Source organism: Gadus chalcogrammus, chromosome 3 (assembly GCF_026213295.1).
Source record: "Gadus chalcogrammus isolate NIFS_2021 chromosome 3, NIFS_Gcha_1.0, whole genome shotgun sequence".
NCBI classification, from domain to species: domain Eukaryota; kingdom Metazoa; phylum Chordata; class Actinopteri; order Gadiformes; family Gadidae; genus Gadus; species Gadus chalcogrammus.
The window spans coordinates 12,739,765-12,764,248 of record NC_079414.1 but is presented as its reverse complement, the minus strand read 5'-3'; the positions used below and the strand labels follow the sequence as shown (position 1 = coordinate 12,764,248).

The 24,484-nt window shown below is 43.6% G+C and overlaps 2 protein-coding genes and 2 long non-coding RNA genes across 4 annotated transcripts; 1 reads left to right on the top strand and 3 right to left on the bottom strand.

Annotated features, from left to right (window-relative positions):
* The first annotated feature begins 1,706 nt into the window (after positions 1 to 1,706).
* On the top strand, positions 1,707 to 4,713 carry LOC130379259 (uncharacterized). The gene is made up of 2 exons (XM_056585978.1): positions 1,707 to 2,588; positions 2,710 to 4,713. The coding sequence occupies exons 1-2, from the start codon at positions 1,925 to 1,927 to the stop codon at positions 2,973 to 2,975; spliced, it is 930 nt and encodes a 309-aa protein (XP_056441953.1). The 5' UTR covers positions 1,707 to 1,924; the 3' UTR covers positions 2,976 to 4,713.
* Positions 4,714 to 7,282: 2,569 nt separating this feature from the next.
* LOC130380200 (uncharacterized) lies at positions 7,283 to 9,185 on the bottom strand. The gene is made up of 6 exons (XR_008895206.1): positions 8,978 to 9,185; positions 8,672 to 8,847; positions 8,384 to 8,467; positions 8,022 to 8,284; positions 7,469 to 7,726; positions 7,283 to 7,342 (listed from the first exon to the last, which is right to left on the bottom strand). It is a non-coding gene; the product is annotated as an uncharacterized LOC130380200 (long non-coding RNA).
* A 1,100-nt stretch (positions 9,186 to 10,285) lies between these two features.
* Positions 10,286 to 11,062, bottom strand: LOC130380045 (uncharacterized). Its single transcript, XM_056587227.1, has 2 exons — positions 10,570 to 11,062; positions 10,286 to 10,492 (listed from the first exon to the last, which is right to left on the bottom strand). Exons 1-2 carry the CDS (start codon positions 10,990 to 10,992, stop codon positions 10,286 to 10,288), a joined length of 630 nt encoding a protein of 209 aa, XP_056443202.1. The 5' UTR covers positions 10,993 to 11,062.
* A 3,945-nt stretch (positions 11,063 to 15,007) lies between these two features.
* Positions 15,008 to 16,434, bottom strand: LOC130380199 (uncharacterized). The gene is made up of 3 exons (XR_008895205.1): positions 16,351 to 16,434; positions 16,178 to 16,214; positions 15,008 to 15,114 (listed from the first exon to the last, which is right to left on the bottom strand). It is a non-coding gene; the product is annotated as an uncharacterized LOC130380199 (long non-coding RNA).
* Between the last annotated feature and the right edge of the window lie 8,050 nt (positions 16,435 to 24,484).

Sequence of the window (24,484 nt, the reverse complement as noted above, 5' to 3'; positions counted from 1 at the left end):
AATGTCATCATCACTGACACCTTCTTCGTCACTCAGGGGCTCGCTCAAACTCGGAAATATTACTTGGGTTACTTTAGTTTGGTTTGAATTCAATATTATTGTTAGCTTGGTAATTAACTCAGTAGTAAAGATGAGATAACCCCCACTACGAGTCTCGTTGTAGAAATACCAGAGACGAGAGTCCGACGTGTTATGCGCCATCACACCAACAGCAGAACGGTTATCCAAATAACAAGGAAGTGTACAACAATTGCGTTACAGTCCTGGAGCTCTATATCTAAATAATATCATATAATACATAGATATCTATATCAAATAATACATATTATCACGGCCAAAAGCTGTGTGCACGTCCAGACGATATAATGAATCACAAAGGACTTCGTCGGGTTCTCCGACGTCTCTGGTTCTTCCACTTCCACATCAATCTGTAGTAGACAGAACCGTGCGCTGCCTGCTGCCTGCTGCCTGCTGCCTGCTGCCTGCTGCCTGCTGCCTGCTGCCTGCTGCCTGCTGCCTGCTGCCTGCTGCCTGCTGCCTGCTGCCTGCTGCCTGCTGCCTGCTGCCTGCTGCCTGCTGCCTGCTGCCTGCTGCCTGCTGCCTGCTGCCTGCTGCCTGCTGCCTGCTGCCTGCTGCCTGCTGCCTGCTGCCTGCTGCCTGCTGCCTGCTGCCTGCTGCCGGCGCGAGGCACCACCGCCCGGCTGCCCGCTGCCGGGCGGTGGTGCTTCGCGGCGGTGGTGCCTCGCGGCAACCGGCGGCAGGCAGCAAGTCGCAGTTTATGTACTTCGATGTCATTCTGCCCTTGCATTCAAAATTCTGTAACTAGCCTGTTACTACGAACTAAGCAACTACCGTACACGTATTAGCATTTAGCACTAGCTCAATCACGACTCTTTCAGAATTCTTGTGGGTGGTTACAAACCAACCAAGTGGGCAGGGCCATTAATAATAGTTTGACAACGCTACGTCACAGTGTCACCTTATCCAGATCGGCTCATTTCTTCTGCCTTTTTCCTTTCATTGCCTATTGCATTCAGCAGACAAACTGCATAGATTTCAAACTTACCACAGCTCACAAACTTATTCAGACCTATGTTATTTAACAAACAATAGGAAAAATGTGATTTTAATGGCATGGGCTCTTTAACCATCATGTGAGCTTGCTCTTCCTGTGTTGCTGCGTTGACGGTGGTAGAAGATACACATGCGACATGGAGATGGCTACTGCCGCTGCCGTCTGGTTGCGTCTTCCTCGGCTACTCATGCAGAGCAGTCGAGTTCTCACTGTGGCTCCCAAGTAGTACATGCGAGGCCAGAGGTCCTTGTTATGAACGGGGTCTTAATTCCAGGTCGAACCAACCCGTGAGAACTGGGTTTAAAAGAAAAAATAATTCAAATAGATAAATACAATGGACAATATGCAAATCACGCACCAACCATGCAATGGAATGCAACACAATACGATCATTCACGTCCTTCATAGACATAAATAAAGATAAACATACCTCATCCACTGCTAACTACTAAGGAGAGAATTTATTGTATACTTCTTCCTTGTCCTTTAGTCTTCTTCTCTTTAACTTTTACTTTTTACTTATAGGACTCTCTAAATCGACGCCACTTCGACCTGGGCGGGACTTTACGTCCTACGTCACTCGCTATGGGTTTGCATGTGTGCGCCGCAGCCGTTTGTCCCAATAGGGACTTTAAGCAGCGACGGTAGAGGGACGGCTACGGCGTCCCCGAACATTCCAACGAGTTGCCGTAGTAGTGGTAATCCACTATCATTAAGCAACATTGTAACTGTCAACGGCTACTTCTTGCGGACATCTTTCTGTATTTCGTATTCTGTATTCGTCCACCTGATCCGATGTTAAAGGTTTTTTTTAAACTAAAAGTATCTAAAAGTACGTATTAGGTCATTATGTCTCTTAAAATGGCCCGAGAGCATTTGATATTTGCGTTGGATGACAACTTAATTACGGACGAGGAGTTTGTATTACTCTACGAAGAGAACCGGTCCAGCAATTTAGACTTGCCATACAACGATTATAGACCCTTTAATCTGGTCGAAATGAAGGACGATGAATGCCTTGCGGAGTTCCGGGTAAGAAAAGCAGACATACCACTGCTGGTGGAGGCTCTCGGCATACCCACCGAGTTCGTCTGCGAGCAGAGAAGTGTGGTGGATGGCACAGAGGCGCTGTGCATGTTACTGAAGAGGTTAGCATACCCATGCCGTTACAGCGACATGATGCAGCGATTTGGGCAGCGACCAGTACCAGTCTTGTGTATGGCAACGAATTGCGTGCTGGATTTCTTATATGATATTCACCATCACAAAATTACTGAGTGGAACAACAGTATTTTGAATCCAGTCGCTTTGCAAACATATGCGGACTGCATCCAGCAGATGGGCGCACCACTGGACAATTGTTTTGGCTTTATTGACGGCACAGTACGACCTATCGCCAGACCGGGATTAAACCAACGGGTGTTGTACAATGGCCACAAAAGGGTACACAGCCTAAAATTCCAGGCAGTTGCCATCCCAAATGGCCTAATCGCCAATCTGCATGGTCCAGTAGGTAAGTTAGGTCTTATGTGACAACGTGTTACATGGGGGGGGGGGGGGGGGGGGGGTCACATTTAGGTATACTCCTATTGCTGTGTTTGATGTGATACATGTTTACCTATTTTGTATTGCAGAGGGAAGGAAACATGATTCTGGCCTTTTAGCAGACTCTGGTTTGCTACCTGTGCTGGAAGAGCATGCAGTGTCCCCTGCGGGACATCCAATGTGCCTATATGGAGAACAGGTGTTGTGTCGAGATCGGTTTCCCCATCGAGATGTGTTTCCCCTAGTCCCCGCCCCCGTCCGAAATTACCCGAAGAGCGAAGGAAGCGCGCGTACACAAAAAGCTCGCCCACGAGCTGCTGTGCTCGTACCACAGAGGCACTACGGAGAGAGCTAAGGTTCAAAACGGACTTTTTTTTAGCGAGTTTTATCTGAAGATGTTGTATTGTAGATTTCTATCATTAAATTCATTTATTTCCGTGAGAGACTTTTCATTTTGAATGTTATGGACTTTTGGAAGGAAGTGTGCTCATTCATAATACTTTCAGATACAGTTCCCCCTCTGTTCCATAGGAAAGGAGGCTCACACATCTTTGAAATTCATACTGCTGACTTCTTTCCCCACAACAGATAAGTGCTGTGATTTTCAGGCTGATATCACTCAATTTGACCATTTAGAACAGGGGGAACGCATCCTGACAGCTTGGAATATTACTGTCAGATACCGTTCCCCCTCTGTTCCATAGGAAAGGAGGCTCACACATCTTTCAAATTCATACTGCTGACTTATTACCCCACAACAGATAAGTGCTGTGATTTTCAGGCTGATATCACTCAATTTGACCATTTAGAACAGGGGGAACGCATCCTGATAGCTTGGAATATTACTGTCAGATACCGTTCCCCCTCTGTTCCATAGGAAAGGAGGCTCACACATCTTTCAAATTCATACTGCTGACTTATTACCCCACAACAGATAAGTGCTGTGATTTTCAGGCTGATATCATTAAATTTGACCATTTAGAACAGGGGGAACACATCCTGATAGCTTGGAATATTACTGTCAGATACCGTTCCCCCTCTCTTCCATAGGAAAGGAGGCTCACACATCTTTGAAATTCATACTGCTGACTTATTACCCCACAACAGATAAGTGCTGTGATTTTCAGGCTAATATCACTCAATTTGACCATTTAGAACAGGGGGAACGCATCCTGACAGCTTGGAATATTACTGTCAGATACCGTTCCCCCTCTGTTCCATAGGAAAGGAGGCTCACACACCTTTCAAATTCATACTGCTGACCTATTACCCCACAACAGATAAGTGCTGTGATTTTCAGGCTGATATCATTCAATTTGACCATTTAGAACAGGGGGAACGCATCCTGACAGCTAGGAATATTACTGTCAGATACCGTTCCCCCTCTGTTCCATAGGAAAGGAGGCTCACACATCTTTCAAATTCATACTGCTGACTTATTACCCCACAACAGATAAGTGCTGTGATTTTCAGGCTGATATCACTCAATTTGACCATTTAGAACAGGGGGAACGCATCCTGACAGCTTGGAATATTACTGTCAGATACCGTTCCCCCTCTGTTCCATAGGAAAGGAGGCTCACACATCTTTGAAATTCATACTGCTGACTTATTTCCCCACAACAGATAAGTGCTGTGATTTTCAGGCTGATATCATTAAATTTGACCATTTAGAACAGGGGGAACACATCCTGATAGCTTGGAATATTACTGTCAGATACCGTTCCCCCTCTGTTCCATAGGAAAGGAGGCTCACACATCTTTCAAATTCATACTGCTGACTTATTACCCCACAACAGATAAGTGCTGTGATTTTCAGGCTGATATCACTCAATTTGACCATTTAGAACAGGGGGAACGCATCCTGATAGCTTGGAATATTACTGTCAGATACCGTTCCCCCTCTCTTCCATAGGAAAGGAGGCTCACACATCTTTCAAATTCATACTGCTGACTTATTACCCCACAACAGATAAGTGCTGTGATTTTCAGGCTAATATCACTCAATTTGACCATTTAGAACAGGGGGAACGCATCCTGACAGCTTGGAATATTACTGTCAGATACCGTTCCCCCTCTGTTCCATAGGAAAGGAGGCTCACACATCTTTGAAATTCATACTGCTGACTTATTACCCCACAACAGATAAGTGCTGTGATTTTCAGGCTGATATCATTAAATTTGACCATTTAGAACAGGGGGAACACATCCTGATAGCTTGGAATATTACTGTCAGTTACCGTTCCCCCTCTGTTCCATAGGAAAGGAGGCTCACACATCTTTCAAATTCATACTGCTGACTTATTACCCCACAACAGATAAGTGCTGTGATTTTCAGGCTGATATCACTCAATTTGACCATTTAGAACAGGGGGAACGCATCCTGACAGCTTGGAATATTACTGTCAGATACCGTTCCCCCTCTGTTCCATAGGAAAGGAGGCTCACACATCTTTGAAATTCATACTGCTGACTTATTACCCCACAACAGATAAGTGCTGTGATTTTCAGGCTGATATCATTAAATTTGACCATTTAGAACAGGGGGAACGCATCCTGACAGCTTGGAATATTACTGTCAGATACCGTTCCCCCTCTGTTCCATAGGAAAGGAGGCTCACACATCTTTGAAATTCATACTGCTGACTTATTACCCCACAACAGATAAGTGCTGTGATTTTCAGGCTGATATCATTAAATTTGACCATTTAGAACAGGGGGAACGCATCCTGACAGCTTGGAATATTACTGTCAGATACCGTTCCCCCTCTGTTCCATGGGAAAGGAGGCTCAGACAAGCATTAAAGACTTTTATAACATTCAACAAAAAATAAATAGTGTATACTAACTTTTTAGAACAAACTATTATTATTCAAATGCAATCAACACAAAATTAAATGGCAATATTACTGTCAGGTACTGTTTAAATCATTTTAAATGATGAAAATGTTTAATGCTACTGTAATATTAATACTTACTACTACTTAAAATAATCAAATAGAGAGAAAATATTCACTGTTCACTTCACAGAGCATATTTATTGGAATTAGCTGTAAACCAAACAAAATTGCATCCATCAACAACTTACTGCCTCAGAAAACTGGCACTTCAAACTCAAAAATTAAATGACAGTGCATTAAATTAACCCTTACATAAGTAAAAGTAAAAGTACTGGTCTAAAAAATCTACTTAAGTAAAAGTAAAAAGTAGCTGATTTAAAATGATCTTAAAGTACAAGTTACTAGTTACTTTTAAACAGCGGGAGGGGGCGGGGATCTCTTCTGTGTAGGGCATTATAGACAAGGGGATATCAATCTCAAACTAGTTTTGTTTAATTAATGCAACACCTTTACAAATGAAAGTGTAAAAATTAAACAAATCATGTCACCACACATGAATGGATGCATACTGTGTCATTATACTTTAGATACGTTTTTAAAAAACAATTTGGAGCAAAGATTTCACATCACATCAGAAGACAACAGCATCGATACAGAAACCTTGGTCTAATGATACATTTTCAAGAGATAAGTAGGCTAGCCTTAAGCTCCCGTTTCAGCAACATGGACGTACTAAACAAGAAGACAATTATTTGTGTCTGAAGAGAGTTTTATTTCTCTGTAGCAAAAACTTTGCAAATTTCAATGAAAATTCAGGGCTAAACAGTCCTTAACCTTTGTAAACAGGTATAGCTTAATGCACTACATTATCATCCCCCTTCAGCTTTGATGGATGTTTCCTCTGTAAACAAATGTTTTAATCATGTAAATCAACATTGTGTTCATTAAACACAGCGCATTTAAAATACTAACATTCATAGCTTAAATTCAAATCACATTTTGTCTTTTACATTATATAAATTGACAGTACTGAGCGCCGTCCAATATGGTAATACATTGACTCTGCATAGGAAAGCATACCTCCAGTCTTTCCCATACATAGACCATTGTGTGGCGCGGCGCCACAGAATCAACATCGAGCGCCACGAATTGATTCTGTCTTTTTTTTTATTTTTTTATAACGCGATTTTGAAATCTATAAATCGTTCCGTCCATTTATCTCCGCATAACACTCGTTCTCCCTGTCATTCTCATACACACACACACACACACACACACACACACACACACACACACACACACACACACACACACACACACACACACACACACACACACACACACACACACACACACACACACACACACACACACACGGAGCGAGAGCGACGATGTGGCGGCTCGTATGAGGGCCCCGACCAGCCCTGAGTGTGAGAGGCTGGAGGCCGTTGGTAAGAGGCCCAGGCCTGATACTGAGACTCCAGTGTTGGAGGCAGCTGGTATGGGGACCAGCCACGAGATTGAGACGCTGGAGCTGACGGTGTTTGGTATGGGTACCAGCTCTGTGATTGAGACACAGGAGCTGGGTGTTGACACTGCTCACAATGGGCTAGGTCAGATGAATAGGGGAAAGGAACAGTCCAACCATCATCTCCTCCAGCGTCTTCGCTGGAAACCTGAGTTCGGCGTCGGCGTCGCCGAATCACCGCCTCACCCTCACGGTTGTCAGGTTCCTCGAACTCCAGATCTGCATGCCCATGTGGAACCCGCTCAGATGTCCAGGGCCTCCAGGAGGGATTCCTCTGCCACGTGGACCTGCTGAGGAAGCTCCACCCCTTGAAGCAGAGAATCGCGGTCGGCCCTCTTCTGCCGATCCTGCAGCCTATTTGGGGGGGGGGATCAGAGTTTTTCACATTGTTTTTTAGTCATTATACGTTTTGAATGCATGTGCCTATGAATTTATAAGTCCTTTTGAAGGGAATATATGAAGCAGTAAAAATTAACTCACCAAGAAGAGACTGTTGCATTATTTATGGTCACCAGTACCAGGTTGGTGCTTTGCAGGATTTGTTGGCAATCCTCAATTAATTGTTTAATATGACCATACGTCATGACAATAGCCTGAGGAATTGCAAATGTCCTCCCCTTAGGGTCTTTTGGTCTATTTCTGCCTTCCTTGAACTCCTTGAAAAGCTTCAGTGCAACACACTCAGAGACCCTGGTGTAATCGGGTCTATGGGCAGCCTGGCCATGAACCATGAACAATCTGCGAAAAGGCAAGATAATATAACTAACATTGTGTGTGTACTGTAAACACAAAATGTGTGTGTTTGTTTTGTGGGTGTGTGTGTGTATATATATATATATATATATATATATATATATATATATATATACCCCTGTATGTTACATACAAATGTACAAACACACTTTTACACACATATATTACAAGTATATTAAATGTATATATACACACACCATTAAAGTGTATGTGTATGCAGTTAATTACACATGAACACACAGCTACACACATATACTTGAAGCTGATTGTTTGCAGGTACCTCTCGGCTGCTTGTTGGCCTGGAGCAGAGCCACTGCGTTTCCGAGAAGCTCTCCATGGCCCTGGCAAGGTCGTCTTCTTATTTCTTAGGGAGTACTTTGTTGGGGACTTGTCGATTCCATCCAGGCTGGAGTACAACCTCAGTATATCTGCTATTTCTTGGTTCGAAAGAGCAGTTATCGTCCGGTTGAGGCTGACAAGGTACCCTGCCAAGGCATCGACTGCCTCCCATCCGGGAATGCCTCTGGGATCACACCGACTATCCTGTCATATGAAATGAAAACAAAAACAGTTTGTATCGCTAAATTAAGAGAAACACTGAAGGAATAAGCATTTCTAATTGTCAGACATTAGCTACTTTACCGGAGTTCAAGTGATAGGCCCACTGTCCTCAAATGGGGAGCTGACAGGACTCTGAGATGCACCTTCACTTTCAGCCGTAGGTTCCTAAAGGGAATTATTTGAAAGAAGTGAATGAGAGTACAGTGAGGTGAACTTTGTTGTGCCCATGTAACACAAAGGAATTACCCTTATCAAATTAGATTTACAGTGAAAATGTTCTGATAGATAGGTCGCGACCCGACCCCGGATAAGCGGGTAACGATGAGGAGGATGTTCTGATAGATTATCAAAGGGCTATCACATCATTACCTGAGAAGAAGAAGGGAAAAGAATATCAGTGGCCTGAGGTATTGTCTCATCCGGAAACTCATCCTCCTGAACTTCCTCCGGCCCCTCTGGCAGGTTGGCGCCAATTGCGTCAGGCGCACTCAGCAGATCTCCTCTGTTGGACTGGGCCAGCAAATACTCCACCGCAATAAGCTCACCTGCCATAAGTAGTCACCAGGAAAAATAAGATTGAAGTAGAAAGAGTGAGTGTAACCATCATGATCTGGCAGTTTGGCACTAATAGAATATTGTTCAGCATCTGTTCTTTTGTTGCCATGAGAATCTTACCGGTAGGTTTACCCGGGGGTGTAAACTCTTGAAGAAGTGCACTTCCCAGGACTCTGTTGCTGAGGGCGTTCACACTGGACATCAGACGAACACCATAAATTCGAGTTTGTGACGTGACACTCATATTCAGAGCCTGCTGGGCCCGATTGATGTTCCATCTGGACAACCCCTCCAGCATATACATTTGCGTGTGCAGAGCATTACATCTCCACCCTGGCAAGAAAAAGGTATTAACGAAAACGAAAAAAAAGAATGTTAAAACAACTTGCATTTACATTAAGGCCCAATCCCATTTCTACCCCTACCCCTTCCCCTTCCCCCTTCCCCCTTCAAAACAAGGGGGAGGGGTAAGGGTAAGGGGTAAGGGGTAGAAATGGGATTGGGCCTTAGTCATTCAACAGACGCTTTTATCCAAAGCGACTCACAAGGGAGATATAACATTCAAAATACATTGCAACATGGACATTAGTGTAATAATAAATGCAGATTTTAATACTTAAGAGTAAGACACAGCTTAATCACATCTTGATACATTAACAAAGTATTTTAAATGTTAAGTGTTTCAACTTGCCTGGGATGAAACAGCATTGATGCTTATGAAAGCTCTCGAGAGAGGAGGACCCTCTGGCACATCTCAGGACGTCAAGTGCTTTATCCCCCTTCTCCAACTTTGATCCGGTGTTGATGTACAACTGTACACCAGTTGGATCTTGGATGCAGGGCAAGTGCTTCTGCTGCACCTCCCACACACGAGACATGCTCTCCTTGTTGATGAGCGATAACCCTGTGGTGTCTGTGAGGTCCCACATGGAGTCCAACAGTTGTTGGATGAGGGCGCGAGTCTCCTCAACCCCTTGCGTTTTCCTGCGGCAGTGCTTAGCCAGTTCGCTGGAGGTGATGCTCGCTAACACCTGGCTGTGGGTAGGATTGTGACCCGGGTGTTTTTTCACCAGCTCTGCCCTCTTGGCCTGCTGCAACTTTTCAATGTCTGCTTTGTCCCATTTGAAAATGCAGCTGGAAAGTTTTGAGCAGAATGTGCCATATAGTGGAAGGATGCTCAGTGGTCAGGCCATTGGTGAAACGCCTCATGAAATGAAACACATCCAGTCTCACTGTGAAGGTCCATGGACGAAACCAAGTGAGAACTGGGTTTCTCCCCTATAATAAACAACACGCCATAAATACAAGTAATTCAGATTGTTTCCAGTCAACACATTACCAATTTCATTAATATACTGCTAAAACTATTCATCAAACAACAAATTCATAAGAAACATCCCAGCACAAATTGAAGGCAACACACCTGACTCACTGCAGCAGTCCCTGTCCATGTATGGCATCTGGCTCTGGCTCACCAGCATCCCTGTACCTCCGGACAACGCCTTGGCACAGGTCATCAAGGCCAGCCCCCTCACCAGTGGTCAGCACTGAGTTGAGAACTTGGCCAAGTTCATTGCCGATGTTGCTCATCCACGTGGCCGTGTTCTCAATGCCACCTGCCAGCTTTTTAGTGATCTACAGAAGACATTAGCAAATCATTGGACATACTAATAAACACGAATGAGAACAAATTTACATCAGTTATCTTTTACCTTCTTGGTGGAGTCCAGCTTTAAGATTCTGCCATAAGTTGATGTTATAACACCGTTCAACTCCTCCAGGTGGCCAAGAACCTCATTCGTGTGGACGGTTTCAAACCACTGAGCCAGGGGCAGACGACTGAAGGTGGGTGGCTGTTGATATACAGGTTCGGACTGGGTGAGGACGCACGACTTTTTATGGACCTCACAATCAGTGAGGTAGTCTATAGTACGCCTCGCCCACTCCTCGCTGTGCACCTCCTGCAAGACCTGTTGCGAGTAGCTGGAGCTGTTCCCTACCGTGCGTGGTCGCAACATTGTGACACACTTCCTGTCCAGTGCCTGCTGTGTCGTTAGGACAGCAGGAAACTTGTTACGGTGGGAGGGATCCAGCTGCTGCAAGATCTCACTACTCCAAGGGCAGACAGGGATCATGCATTTGCTGCACCTTGGGTAGTCTCCACCTACCAGATAATATCTGGAGTCCACATCTATCACCTCTCTCACTTTTGTGTAAATGCCAGAGTGGTGCATCTTCCTTTTACACAATGTGCATTTAAGAGGGATGCTCCACATCCTCATTGGAGCCCACAGGAACATCCGCTGCCTAAAGTAGTGCAGTGGATCTGAAGGTGAGGTGGATCTAGTGGGGCTTGGAGGATGGTACCAGTTCTGAGTGAGCTTTTGTTTTAGCTGTCCTGTTCGGTCATATAGGATCTGTGCGATCCACTCCCGGTCAGCCTGATTTATGACTTTTAAGAACTGCTTTGGCAGAAAACTCAGCCAGTTCACTTGAGGAGGCCGCAGAGTTAGTGTTTGTTGTTGTGGTGCCGCCGGTGACGTCTCTTGGGCTATGGGAGGGACAGGAGCAGGGACGGGAACAACTGGTGGGTTGCTGTGTTGCTGCGGCGCCGGTGTTGTGTATAGTTCTGTTGGAGCCGAAACATCTATTGGTTCTGTTGCAGCACTTATCTGTTGTGGGGTAATAGGTCAGCAGTATGAATTTGAAAGATGTGTGAGCCTCCTTTCCTATGGAAGAGAGGGGGAACGGTATCTGACAGTAATATTCCAAGCTATCAGGATGCGTTCCCCCTGTTCTAAATGGTCAAATTGAGTGATATCAGCCTGAAAATCACAGCACTTATCTGTTGTGGGGTAATAAGTCAGCAGTATGAATTTGAAAGATGTGTGAGCCTCCTTTCCTATGGAACAGAGGGGGAACGGTATCTGACAGTAATATTCCAAGCTATCAGGATGTGTTCCCCCTGTTCTAAATGGTCAAATTTAATGATATCAGCCTGAAAATCACAGCACTTATCTGTTGTGGGGAAATAAGTCAGCAGTATGAATTTCAAAGATGTGTGAGCCTCCTTTCCTATGGAACAGAGGGGGAACGGTATCTGACAGTAATATTCCAAGCTGTCAGGATGCGTTCCCCCTGTTCTAAATGGTCAAATTGAGTGATATCAGCCTGAAAATCACAGCACTTATCTGTTGTGGGGTAATAAGTCAGCAGTATGAATTTGAAAGATGTGTGAGCCTCCTTTCCTATGGAACAGAGGGGGAACGGTATCTGACAGTAATATTCCTAGCTGTCAGGATGCGTTCCCCCTGTTCTAAATGGTCAAATTTAATGATATCAGCCTGAAAATCACAGCACTTATCTGTTGTGGGGTAATAGGTCAGCAGTATGAATTTGAAAGGTGTGTGAGCCTCCTTTCCTATGGAACAGAGGGGGAACGGTATCTGACAGTAATATTCCAAGCTGTCAGGATGCGTTCCCCCTGTTCTAAATGGTCAAATTGAGTGATATTAGCCTGAAAATCACAGCACTTATCTGTTGTGGGGTAATAAGTCAGCAGTATGAATTTCAAAGATGTGTGAGCCTCCTTTCCTATGGAACAGAGGGGGAACGGTATCTGACAGTAATATTCCAAGCTATCAGGATGCGTTCCCCCTGTTCTAAATGGTCAAATTGAGTGATATTAGCCTGAAAATCACAGCACTTATCTGTTGTGGAGTAATAAGTCAGCAGTATGAATTTCAAAGATGTGTGAGCCTCCTTTCCTATGGAAGAGAGGGGGAACGGTATCTGACAGTAATATTCCAAGCTATCAGGATGTGTTCCCCCTGTTCTAAATGGTCAAATTTAATGATATCAGCCTGAAAATCACAGCACTTATCTGTTGTGGGGTAATAAGTCAGCAGTATGAATTTCAAAGATGTGTGAGCCTCCTTTCCTATGGAAGAGAGGGGGAACGGTATCTGACAGTAATATTCCAAGCTATCAGGATGTGTTCCCCCTGTTCTAAATGGTCAAATTTAATGATATCAGCCTGAAAATCACAGCACTTATCTGTTGTGGGGAAATAAGTCAGCAGTATGAATTTCAAAGATGTGTGAGCCTCCTTTCCTATGGAACAGAGGGGGAACGGTATCTGACAGTAATATTCCAAGCTGTCAGGATGCGTTCCCCCTGTTCTAAATGGTCAAATTGAGTGATATCAGCCTGAAAATCACAGCACTTATCTGTTGTGGGGTAATAAGTCAGCAGTATGAATTTGAAAGATGTGTGAGCCTCCTTTCCTATGGAACAGAGGGGGAACGGTATCTGACAGTAATATTCCAAGCTGTCAGGATGCGTTCCCCCTGTTCTAAATGGTCAAATTGAATGATATCAGCCTGAAAATCACAGCACTTATCTATTGTGGGGTAATAGGTCAGCAGTATGAATTTGAAAGGTGTGTGAGCCTCCTTTCCTATGGAACAGAGGGGGAACGGTATCTGACAGTAATATTCCAAGCTGTCAGGATGCGTTCCCCCTGTTCTAAATGGTCAAATTGAATGATATCAGCCTGAAAATCACAGCACTTATCTGTTGTGGGGTAATAGGTCAGCAGTATGAATTTGAAAGGTGTGTGAGCCTCCTTTCCTATGGAACAGAGGGGGAACGGTATCTGACAGTAATATTCCAAGCTGTCAGGATGCGTTCCCCCTGTTCTAAATGGTCAAATTGAGTGATATCAGCCTGAAAATCACAGCACTTATCTGTTGTGGGGTAATAAGTCAGCAGTATGAATTTCAAAGATGTGTGAGCCTCCTTTCCTATGGAAGAGAGGGGGAACGGTATCTGACAGTAATATTCCAAGCTATCAGGATGTGTTCCCCCTGTTCTAAATGGTCAAATTTAATGATATCAGCCTGAAAATCACATCACTTATCTGTTGTGGGGTAATAAGTCAGCAGTATGAATTTGAAAGATGTGTGAGCCTCCTTTCCTATGGAACAGAGGGGGAACGGTATCTGACAGTAATATTCCAAGCTATCAGGATGCGTTCCCCCTGTTCTAAATGGTCAAATTGAGTGATATCAGCCTGAAAATCACAGCACTTATCTGTTGTGGGGTAATAAGTCAGCAGTATGAATTTGAAAGATGTGTGAGCCTCCTTTCCTATGGAACAGAGGGGGAACGGTATCTGACAGTAATATTCCAAGCTGTCAGGATGCGTTCCCCCTGTTCTAAATGGTCAAATTGAGTGATATCAGCCTGAAAATCGCAGCACTTATCTGTTGTGGGGAAAGAAGTCAGCAGTATGAATTTGAAAGATGTGTGAGCCTCCTTTCCTATGGAACAGAGGGGGAACTGTATGTGAAAGTATTATGAATGAGCACACTTCCTTCCAAAAGTCCATAACATTCAAAATGAAAAGTCTCTCACGAAAATAAATGAATTTAATGATAGAAATCTACAATACAACATCTTCAGATAAAACTCGCTAAAAAAAAGTCAGTTTTGAACCTTAGCTCTCTCCGTAGTGCCTCTGTGGTACGAGCACAGCAGCTCGTGGGCGAGCTTTTTGTGTACGCGCGCTTCCTTCGCTCTTCGGGTAATTTCGGACGGGGGCGGGGACTAGGGGAAACACATCTCGATGGGGAAACCGATCTCGACACAACACCGGCATATCCACTGCGTGTCCACCTCCAGGCCCCATTTAGAAATGTCAATCTCACTCCCCAGATGATGGCATTCAACAAAGGCATGAGTGAAGTGAGAGTGTCTGTAGAGTGGATGTTTGGAGACATCGCAAACTATTTTAAGTTCATGGACTTTAAGAAAAATTTAAAAATTGGGTTGAGTAGTGTAGGTAAACTGTACATTGTATCTGCTTTGTTACGAAATGCACTCACTTGCCTGTATGGTAATCAAACATCACATTTTTTTAAATTGGATCCTCCACACATTCGGGACTATTTTGCATGAGTATGTATGAATATAGTATGTAATGATAAGATATAGGTTACCTTAGGATATAATGTAAATAGTATGTAATGATAAAATATAGGTTACCTTAGGATATAATGTATACAGTATGTAATGATAAGGTATATGTTACCTTATCTCACCTTAATAAAAAAAAGAGCAATGTCCAGACATGTGTGTACAGTGCATTATATTCTGTTTTATTTATTCACCAGTCATCTAAAAATTATTTGCTTATATTATTATTTAATTAATGTAATTTTTTTATTTGGTGAGTATGCTCCAGTCCAGGTTCACTGCAAGAGAAAAAAAAACAAGATTTGTAAGACATGACAAGACAAAGTTTTCACAAGTAGAGTTCACGTAAAATGTAATAACATTGCTTTCATTAGAAGCACAGCAGACAGACTCTACATAGCTAGTGCTTTAGGCATTACCTCTTAGATCATTTACTTAATTTTTCAATAACAGCAAGCAACGCTTGCCCTTGCTGCTGCTGCTGCTGCAGGAGCATGGCCTGGGTAGCCTGCATTTGAGCCTGCTGTTGCTGCATCATCTGCATCATTTCTAGCATCTGCTGCTGTGCCTGTTGTGCCCTCCTCGCTTGCTCCTCCATCTCTAGTTTTTTTAAATCAAGCTCTTTCTCTTTTAGCGCTCTATCAATTGCGCTTCTCTCCCTCAAAAATGCAAGGGTGTCATTTCCACTTCTCCTATGCTTCCTGCAATCCTCTCCATCCTCACTCAGCCTCCTTTTCGTTTGGCCCATCCTCTCCATGGCCGTCTTCCTAGCCTCCTCTGCTTTGGCCCTGTCTGCCTCTATTTTTCCTCTGTTTTCATTCACTCCTCTTGTCTCTTCAGCTGCCTTCTCCTTCTCCGTTACCTCCTCAATTAATTGATCTATTTCTGTCATGATTATTGAGGTCCCTGAACTCCTCTCATCTCTGTTGTTCTTTTTAATGAATTTGTCCTGGATCAGGGCAAACCTCTCCCTCACAGACCTCTGAGACACCCTAAATAAAAGGTCCAGGGAACTATTCAGACGGTCTGCGATTGCAGACCAGGCCTTCCCCTTGTCCACACTCCCCTTCTTAAATCGGTATGGCTCCGACACTAGCACTTCTCTGGCAAGAAAAGTGTCTTGCCTCTCTGTCCATTCCATGGGGGCACTAGATACATTTGGGCAACTAGTTAACCAAGCTTCAACATATGACCAACTACACAGTTTTGGATATAAAATAGGTAATAGTTAAGATACCGGTGTTGTTAAATAGTTCTAATCAAAACTGTTGAGAATAGCCTATTTGTTAGCTACAACGTTAGCCAACGTTAGCCTGGCTAACTAACGTTAAGGTTACTTACTGTGTTCTAGCATCTTCTTGGGCAACGGAGGACATATCTATGAACAAACATGAAAATCGGTCAAATTAGCGGGTATCTTTAACAAATATACTAATAATCCATAAAGCTGCTAACGGTAGAATCAAATAAACACGAAATGACAGTATTACATACGATAAAAAACGTATAATTACCTGCTTGAAATGTAACGTAGTATTGAATACGGCAAACCAGTCGCTCTCCCGTAGTAGACTGTAACGGGACTCTCTAAATCGACGCCACTTCGACCTGGGCGGGACTTTACGTCCTACGTCACTCGCTATGGGTTTGCATGTGTGCGCGTAGCCGTAGCGTACGACACTGACGCTCGTAATCTGTAGTGCAAGGGAGTTCGAACTTCGTGCACAGATCCCTGAGACAAACGGCTACGCGCACACATGCACACCCATAGCGAGTGACGTAGGACGTAAAGTCCCGCCCAGGTCGAATTGGCGTCGATTTAGAGAGTCCCTTAAACTTATTGAACGTGCTGCTTCTTTGGCGCTATTGGGCAAGGTACGTCGCAAAAAGGGGTGGTGTAGGAAACATATGCTGGCGACAATTAGTTCCGCCCCAATGCCAATATAAATGGTAGGAACAAAAAAAAGTTAACAAATTAAAATATAGCTGCATGCAGCAATGTGGGTGTCAAGCGTAATGGGACTCGATAAGCTAATTCTCCCTGACGGACGTAATCGGCTGGGTGTCCACATGACGACCGTCTCGGTAATCAGTAACCTAATTCTGCAGGACGGACGCAATCGGCCGGGTGGCTACATGACGACCGTATTGGTAATCGGACGGGCCTAATCGGCTAGGTGGCTGCATGACGACCGTATCGGTAATCGGAACTGACATAATCGGCTAGGTGGCTACATGACGACCGTCTCGGTAATTGGTAATAAAGAAAGCAGGCAGAATGAACTACAGCATTATACAAGTATGCGTCAATGTTTACCAAATGGAAAAATGACCCCACCTAGAGGAACGGGCGCATTACAGTCTGCCCGACAGAATGACACAAGTACATAGGGGTATTCGGAACAATATCCCTTATGGCCCGTTCAGACTACACGATTTCAGCCCGATTTTGCCCCGATTCTTTCGTCGCAGACAAATTTGCGAATCGTACACGATTTTGACGGGTCGGCGACGAGACGAGGTCTTGTAATGTGACATGCTTGCGATCTGCGATGCTTTCGTCTGACGTTCGAAAACCCCACGACGAAAAGTTTGGCATGTCAGAATTTTTTGGGGAATCGCAGGACGTATCCATTGTTGAGATGAGGGAACCACGCCCCCAGTTGCGTGAGGGAAGCCCGCGAACAGCTGGAGCTCACGCGCAGTGTTTACCCACTGACTTCACTGCACTACGCTGAGTAGGAGTAACTAATGCAAAAATGAATGCGATCAATAACAAGAAGAATGCTAATAAAGAAAACGATAGAAAATAGAGCAATATAATGGAGACAACATTGGTGGAAATGTGGCGGCAGCAACGTCCCTGCATTTTCAACCCAAGAACGAGTCCACAATCTTTTCTTTTTTTTCTTCCTTTCCGTCTCTGTTCAGAGGACCGCCAGCATAAGGCCTAGTGCTAGGTACTCAGGACCCATTGTTGACGCTTTGTTGCTAGGCTACGTTGTTGCTGCGTCTACTTTGTATAGTTCATGTCACGCGCAACGCAACTACTGTGAGGAATTGCCGCATTGAGCAGATATAAAAACTACTGGAACCTTTATGACAAAAGTGTAAAAAGCATTTATGTTAGTTCCAAATCATAGATTTTCAAAATATCTTGCAAACGTGATTGATTCAAAATAGAGAGCATCGCACCCTCAAATCTTGTAGTGTGGCCAGTCTTACGACGAGACAAGGCCCGATTTCCTGGCTCTGAGATCGTGTAGTGTGACATGTTAAATCGTGGAGGAATGTCTGAGAATCTTGTAGTGTGGCCAGTCTTACGACAAGACAAGGCCCGATTTCCTGACTCTGTGATCGTATAGTGTGACATGGTAAATCGTGGAGGAATGTCTGAGAATCGTGTAGTCTGAACCGGCCATAAGAGAGACACAATGTAAACAAGCATCCGTTCTGGAGGTGATTTGTGAAGCATCTAATCCAGTAAGAATTGCAGTTTATATTGTAAGCGGGCGGAATGGTAAATATAGTCATTGTTGCATTAGACTTTTTAAGTACCGCTTGTCGCCACACGAGTGCAGTGTCTACCTATTAATGAGCGCTGTTCAGCACAACTAAAATTGATGATGCGTGTTCTGATTGTATGCAGTATGACAGATAGACATGATGATTTGATATGATTGATACGTATTTCCGGTTAAGCGGCTTTGCGGTCGAATTTGATTGGCTGTCGCAGATGTTTCCATGAGATATAATTTACTAGCTATACGGGGAGGTCTGATAGTATCATCAGACATTGAAAATTTGTATGAAACGGTTTTGAATTCTAAAAATCTATTCGATGTTTTTTATCAAGCTTGCCCTGAAGATCATGTGTGCCAAGTTTTGAGATGATTGGACAACATTTGTGATAGAAGGTTTTGAATTTGAAAAATCTATTCGATGTTTTTTATCAAGCTTGCCCTGAAGATCATGTGTGCCAAGTTTTGAGATGATTGGACAACATTTGTGATAGAAGTAGCATTTTGAAGGTTTTTGACATAAACCAAGATGGCGGAAAATCCATCATGGCGCAAAACGACGTCATTGGGTGCGTTGAACTCGGCTTGGCCCAGGGAATCCAATGATACCTTGTGTGTGAAAATTGGATGAATGGGTCGAAAGTTATTAACATGAATGCATGTGCAACTTTGATCTGTTGGTGGCGCTAGAGCTGTTGGGCTAGCGACCTGCAATTTCTCGCAACTTCATTGCTTGACACCCAATAATAGGAATTCATATAAAAACACTAGGTTGTCTCCCAACTTAGTTGCTTGGCACTAGGGCTGGCCCGAATTATTCGAATATTCGAATACTCGTTCGGAAAATGAGTATTCGAAGCGTAAATCAGTATTCGGAGCTTAATTGTTTCACGTACGTGACGTTACCAGAGCGAGGGAGGCAAACTATAAGCGACACCAAGCAGAGAAGCGAGAGAGGTGGAGGAAGAATAGATATCTTGTTTCCCTTTACTTTATAATAACATTAGCGGGATCTCGGGAGGAAAAGGAATGCTTAGTTAACACTAGAACAGCCGTCGAGGGGGGTCAAATGACCCCTGTGAGTTAAAATAAAATATATCTTTGCACTCGATCACGTTCCAAATCCCTACTTTCTTGACTTTTCCTAAATATGTCTGTTGTACCACCCTGTGTTAAAAAAATATTCTTTCAGACCGGGAAAGCTATTATAGAGCATTTTTTTATGTGTTCCTATGTAATTGTTTTCTTTCCAAGGATGCAATGCTCTTTCTTTGTCAGCAGAGGTCGCAAGGGGACATTCTGAAATGAATAAGATTGATATCTATAGGTAGATACACAGACAGACTTACAGACAGACAGACAGACAGACAGACAGACAGACAGACAGACAGACAGACAGACAGACAGACAGACAGACAGACAGACAGACGTTTATATATTTTTTATTTTATTAATATAATTAAAAAATAAATAAATAAAAGGATATAAAAATATAGAAGGATATAAAAATGAGTGGACACACTGTTCAAACTATTGCAATTTGCTACTATCAAATGCAAATTGTTACATTATTTTTGAATGAATAGATAAGTAAGTACCCTAGCATAGAGAATAGACACTGTGGGTGTGGCTGAGAAATCAAATACCATGTATTCCATCAAATTTGTAAACCAGCAGTTGGCTGAGTGGTTTAGCATTTACCCTGCCACTTCAGTCAGTGAATGTGTATCATTTTTATTAATCTTTATTATCTGAGTGGAAAATCCAATATTTTAGGACTGATTCATCATTAAACGTGTTTATAATAAATTTCTAGCGAGAAATATACTTTTTACTTGCATAATCTTCAGTTAGTGATTGTGTCTGATCTTTAGTTTTATAGTTATTAGGAAGATTTTATCGGCTCGCTCGCATGTTTCAACGACGTCAGGTTGCTACGTCCTGTCCTCGGGGGCCTGCCCTCGGGGTCTGACCGGGACAGTTTTCGGGCAGGAAGGGCCCCCCCTTCCTGCCCTCGGGGTCCGACCGGGCCAAGTTTCGGTGCAGGGGTCCCTGTTAGGCCCTTAATTTCAGGGCGGTACGACCTTCCTATCTCAAAAACAGTTTTTCCACCACATTCTGAACCATTACGTCTTGCAGGCAAAACTTCTGAGGGGCTTTGTCCAAATGACAGTCCATTTGGGAAAACTTTTTTTCTCTAAGGGCTAGAACTCCAAATATCGAATATGTCGTTCTCGGGGCCCCGGGAAATGTGTGTAAACATTTTAGCATCCCTAGCTATCTCGAAAAGGCCGGAAAAGGGGCTTGACCTCCAACAGTACAGTCAATGTACATAAGACAGAGGTTAATTTTTAGTCCCTATTTTTTGTGGGATGGAGGTGTACATTTGTGGCTTAAGGTGTGTAGACACAGCTGGCCTGTAGCCACGTTTTTGAAGTCTGGGGTCAAAAGGTCAGAAGGTGCCGGCACCACGGCGCTTATGAGATAACAAAAAGTTATTGTGTATTTCTCTCATAACTTTTTGTCATAATTAAAGAGAGGCCTGATTCTCAGATATGCATATTGGATGGCTAGGGTGTAGGTCTGGGAAGAACTTCAGGCCAAAATCTTGCAAGCGAGCCGCTGGGTGAGGTGCAACGAGATGGAGCACTTGCTGAGTCATTTCCTGTAGGGCTGGAGCCACAGGTTGAAGCTTATGCGTCTTTTGAGACCCCCTTTGATATATAAGAAACCCCAAGGTACAGGTTCTCGACTCAGTCACCTATTGCATCACTCCCTTTAGGGCTTCGGCCTCCTAATTGATCATTGTAGTATAATTGAATGCCCTCTTTCATATAGCCTATATGATACCTCCACAACTGGGACGTTGCAACAATTCTCCAAATCCATATGGGGAGGGGCGGGGGGATGCTTGTGGACCGTAGGGGTGTACACTAGACATAAATAGGAAGCAAACTCAGGAGAAGGAATGACCTCTCACAAATATTTATTTAATAAATTGTTTCAAATAACCCTGCCTCCTTAAATCAATGAGCTTGGTGTTTTGCTTTCAAAAATAGTAGTTATAGAAGAAGTCTAAACTGCAGAAAATAAAAACATCCAAGCTGCCTTTTAAAGGTTGGGTATGGGATTTGCGAAACGCCAGCAGATTTTGAAAATACACAACTCAAATGGTCCTACCCCCTCTCCTTCAACGCTGCCTCTGACTCCACCCATTCCAAGTACCTGGACGCGCAATCATGCACGAGCGCGAACAGAGATGCGCGAGAGCGAGCCAGGCTAGCGTAGGTTTTCGTTTAACAACATGGCACTACATTCAGCTGTAAGTTGCACCCAGTACCGCGGGAAGTAGGGGTGCTGGGGGTGCTGCAACACCCCCTGTCCGAGGCCCTGTCTTATCACAGAAAACGATCATTTCTAAAAACTCCGGCCAAAGTGGAGATTTCTGAAAACGCCGGTTATGTGTTGTCGTGTCAACGGGGAGAAACGAGATTTTAGGTTCTGAAGCGTCACATTATGCACCAGGAAATGCTTAACGTCATGTGAGCGCTCGCTGTACCGTGTTGGTCCGAATATAAACACAAACCCCATTGTAAGACGACCTATATTTGGAAAAAAGATTTGAAGACCAGATCTTGTTTTTATGAATAAATAAATTGTATTCATTGAAATAATATATGAAAATAAAAAGGCATAGAATAAAACACAGCATTGCCACTAAACAGTAGTGCAAATAGGCCGTACTGATGTGTACACCAAAGACTATTCCTGACACTCCTCTGCCCCGCTGTGTTCGCTCTGGCTGTGGTCGCTCTATAAAAGGTTATATGAAAAAGTGTGAGGGTAGCGGTGGTGCGCTAAACTTGTTCTGTGAGCAGCTGGATGTGAACCATGGTGTGAAGGAAGTGAACACAACGATCGACTTTCAACTGTGCGCGCATGCACTGGTGTAATTGAGCTGCGCTGCTACATATCTTTTTTATCAATGTAACGAGTTGCGAGTCTAGTGCAGGCTGAGTTTCCAGCACCCCCTGCTGAGAATACGTTCTCGCGGCTATGGTTGCACCAGATGTTATAAACATTAAACGGTCACATAAATCATTACTAATTTTAGAAAATGTATGTTTGTTTCATATAATTGTATTGGAAGTCCTGGTTTCACTAGGGTTGCCGCGGTGTGGACATTTTCACAACGAGTAATACACTCGTCTCAACACCGGTATTACCGAGTATAAACGGTATAAACTTTGAAACTAGGTCAACCGCCACACAAGCATCGGTTTTTAGACCCTTCTCGTCCTTCAGTTGCCGCCAACGTTCGAAAGCAGCGCCTAGGATTATTCTTGATTTCAGTTTTTCTCTTTCAGCGTTTTTATTATCAATTACTCTCTGAAAAAGAGTTTTCCTTCTCTTTGCTGGTGGTGGTGGTGGTGGTGGTGGGGATGGTGGCGTCTTGTCTGCCATGGAAATTGTCTTATACTGCTAGGTCCAAATGTGGATTAACTAGTTCCAGTAGCTACCGCAGGATAACAACAAACAGGAGCTTGCTCTGGGTCACGAGCTCTGGGTCACGAGTACTGCACGAAGGGGTCGCGCACGGGGAGCGGGGGAGGGGGAGTGCAGTACGACCGTTTGATTGACGTAGCCTACTTACTGTCCAATGCAACTCGGTGGCAATGGAAATGATTGGCTGGAGTTTTTCGAGCCCTGCCCGTTCCACAGATGATTGACTTGTTTAATTTTCATGTCAGTACTTCTAACTCAGTGGCTCTAAGCGGGTTATGATAAGGATTTCATGTAATTTTGCAAAAATGGCCAAAAAAGCGAATTCCATACCCAACCTTTAAGGATACCTTGGAATATCTGTCTATTTTTTAACCATCGGACCCTAGTTTACGACAAAAACAATACAATTGACGGCAGCTCCTTTGCCGCGTGGTTTTTAGTGCCATGTAAGGATTAGAGGGGGTGCGCGATAGCAACTCATCCCTGATTGGCTGGGACTTGGCGGGACTTGTTGGCTGGGACTTGGCTCGCTGGGACTTTGTCAGAGCTTGTGTGAAAATCATGAACGCAAATGAATTAAACGTTGTTATAAATCAACACAAATAATGTGACATATGATACCCACCTACTACACGGCAACTCTATAGCTACCTTTCTGTAAGTACAAACATTAGCTCACTCGTCTAAAAGCCCCTGTGAAACTGTTATATGTCACAGGGGCTACTGTAGTATTATGTTTTATAACGTTATGTATAGCGCATCGCTTTCGGCAGCTGGTGATTGTTTCCAAGTTTTTTTTTTCTAATTGTTTGTCCATCCATGTCTTGATATTTCCATTAAGATTCCATTCTGTTCTGTTTCTACAAGTGGTGAGCATTATGGCAGGATTTATTAAAAATTGCAACATTTGCTAGACCCATGTCAACATTGAGGAGATGGAGCTGCTGGAGGTTAGGTGTAGATGGATAAGAATAAACCGTATGATTTCTGATATTTGTTCATAGTGGTTCTGCCACACCCCACAACCAATTACATTATAGAAAGAAGGGCCATACCGTAGAATATTTTCGCGTAGGGCTACATGAATTTTAATATGGATTTTCACCTATCAATCCACCTACTACGCGGCAACTCTATAGCTACCTTTCTGTAAGTGCCAAAACAAACGTTAGCTCGCAATGCTAACTCGTCTAAAAACAAGTACTGTATAACATGTGTCACACTATTGATACAATGATTTGTGTTGATTTATAATAACGTTTCATTTATTTGCGTTCGTGATTTTCACAAGCCCTTTGTTTTCACAAGCCCTCTGACAAAGTCCCAGCGAGCCAAGTCCCAGCCAATGAGGGATGAGTTCCCTCATGAATATACCCGAGCTTCCCGCTACCACCCTGCAAAAAATAAACTTGCACCCGGGGGCGACGCTCACTTCCGGGTTGGCCAACATACGTCATCCCTCCACCACTCTATACTGTAAGAACACATGTTCAAGTGGAATGATAATGAATTAATTTATTCTTTATACTGTAAAGTAAGAAGATTATGCAAGTAAAAAGTATATTTCTCGCTAGAAATGTTATTAGAAACACGTTTAACGGTGAATCGGTCCTAAAATATT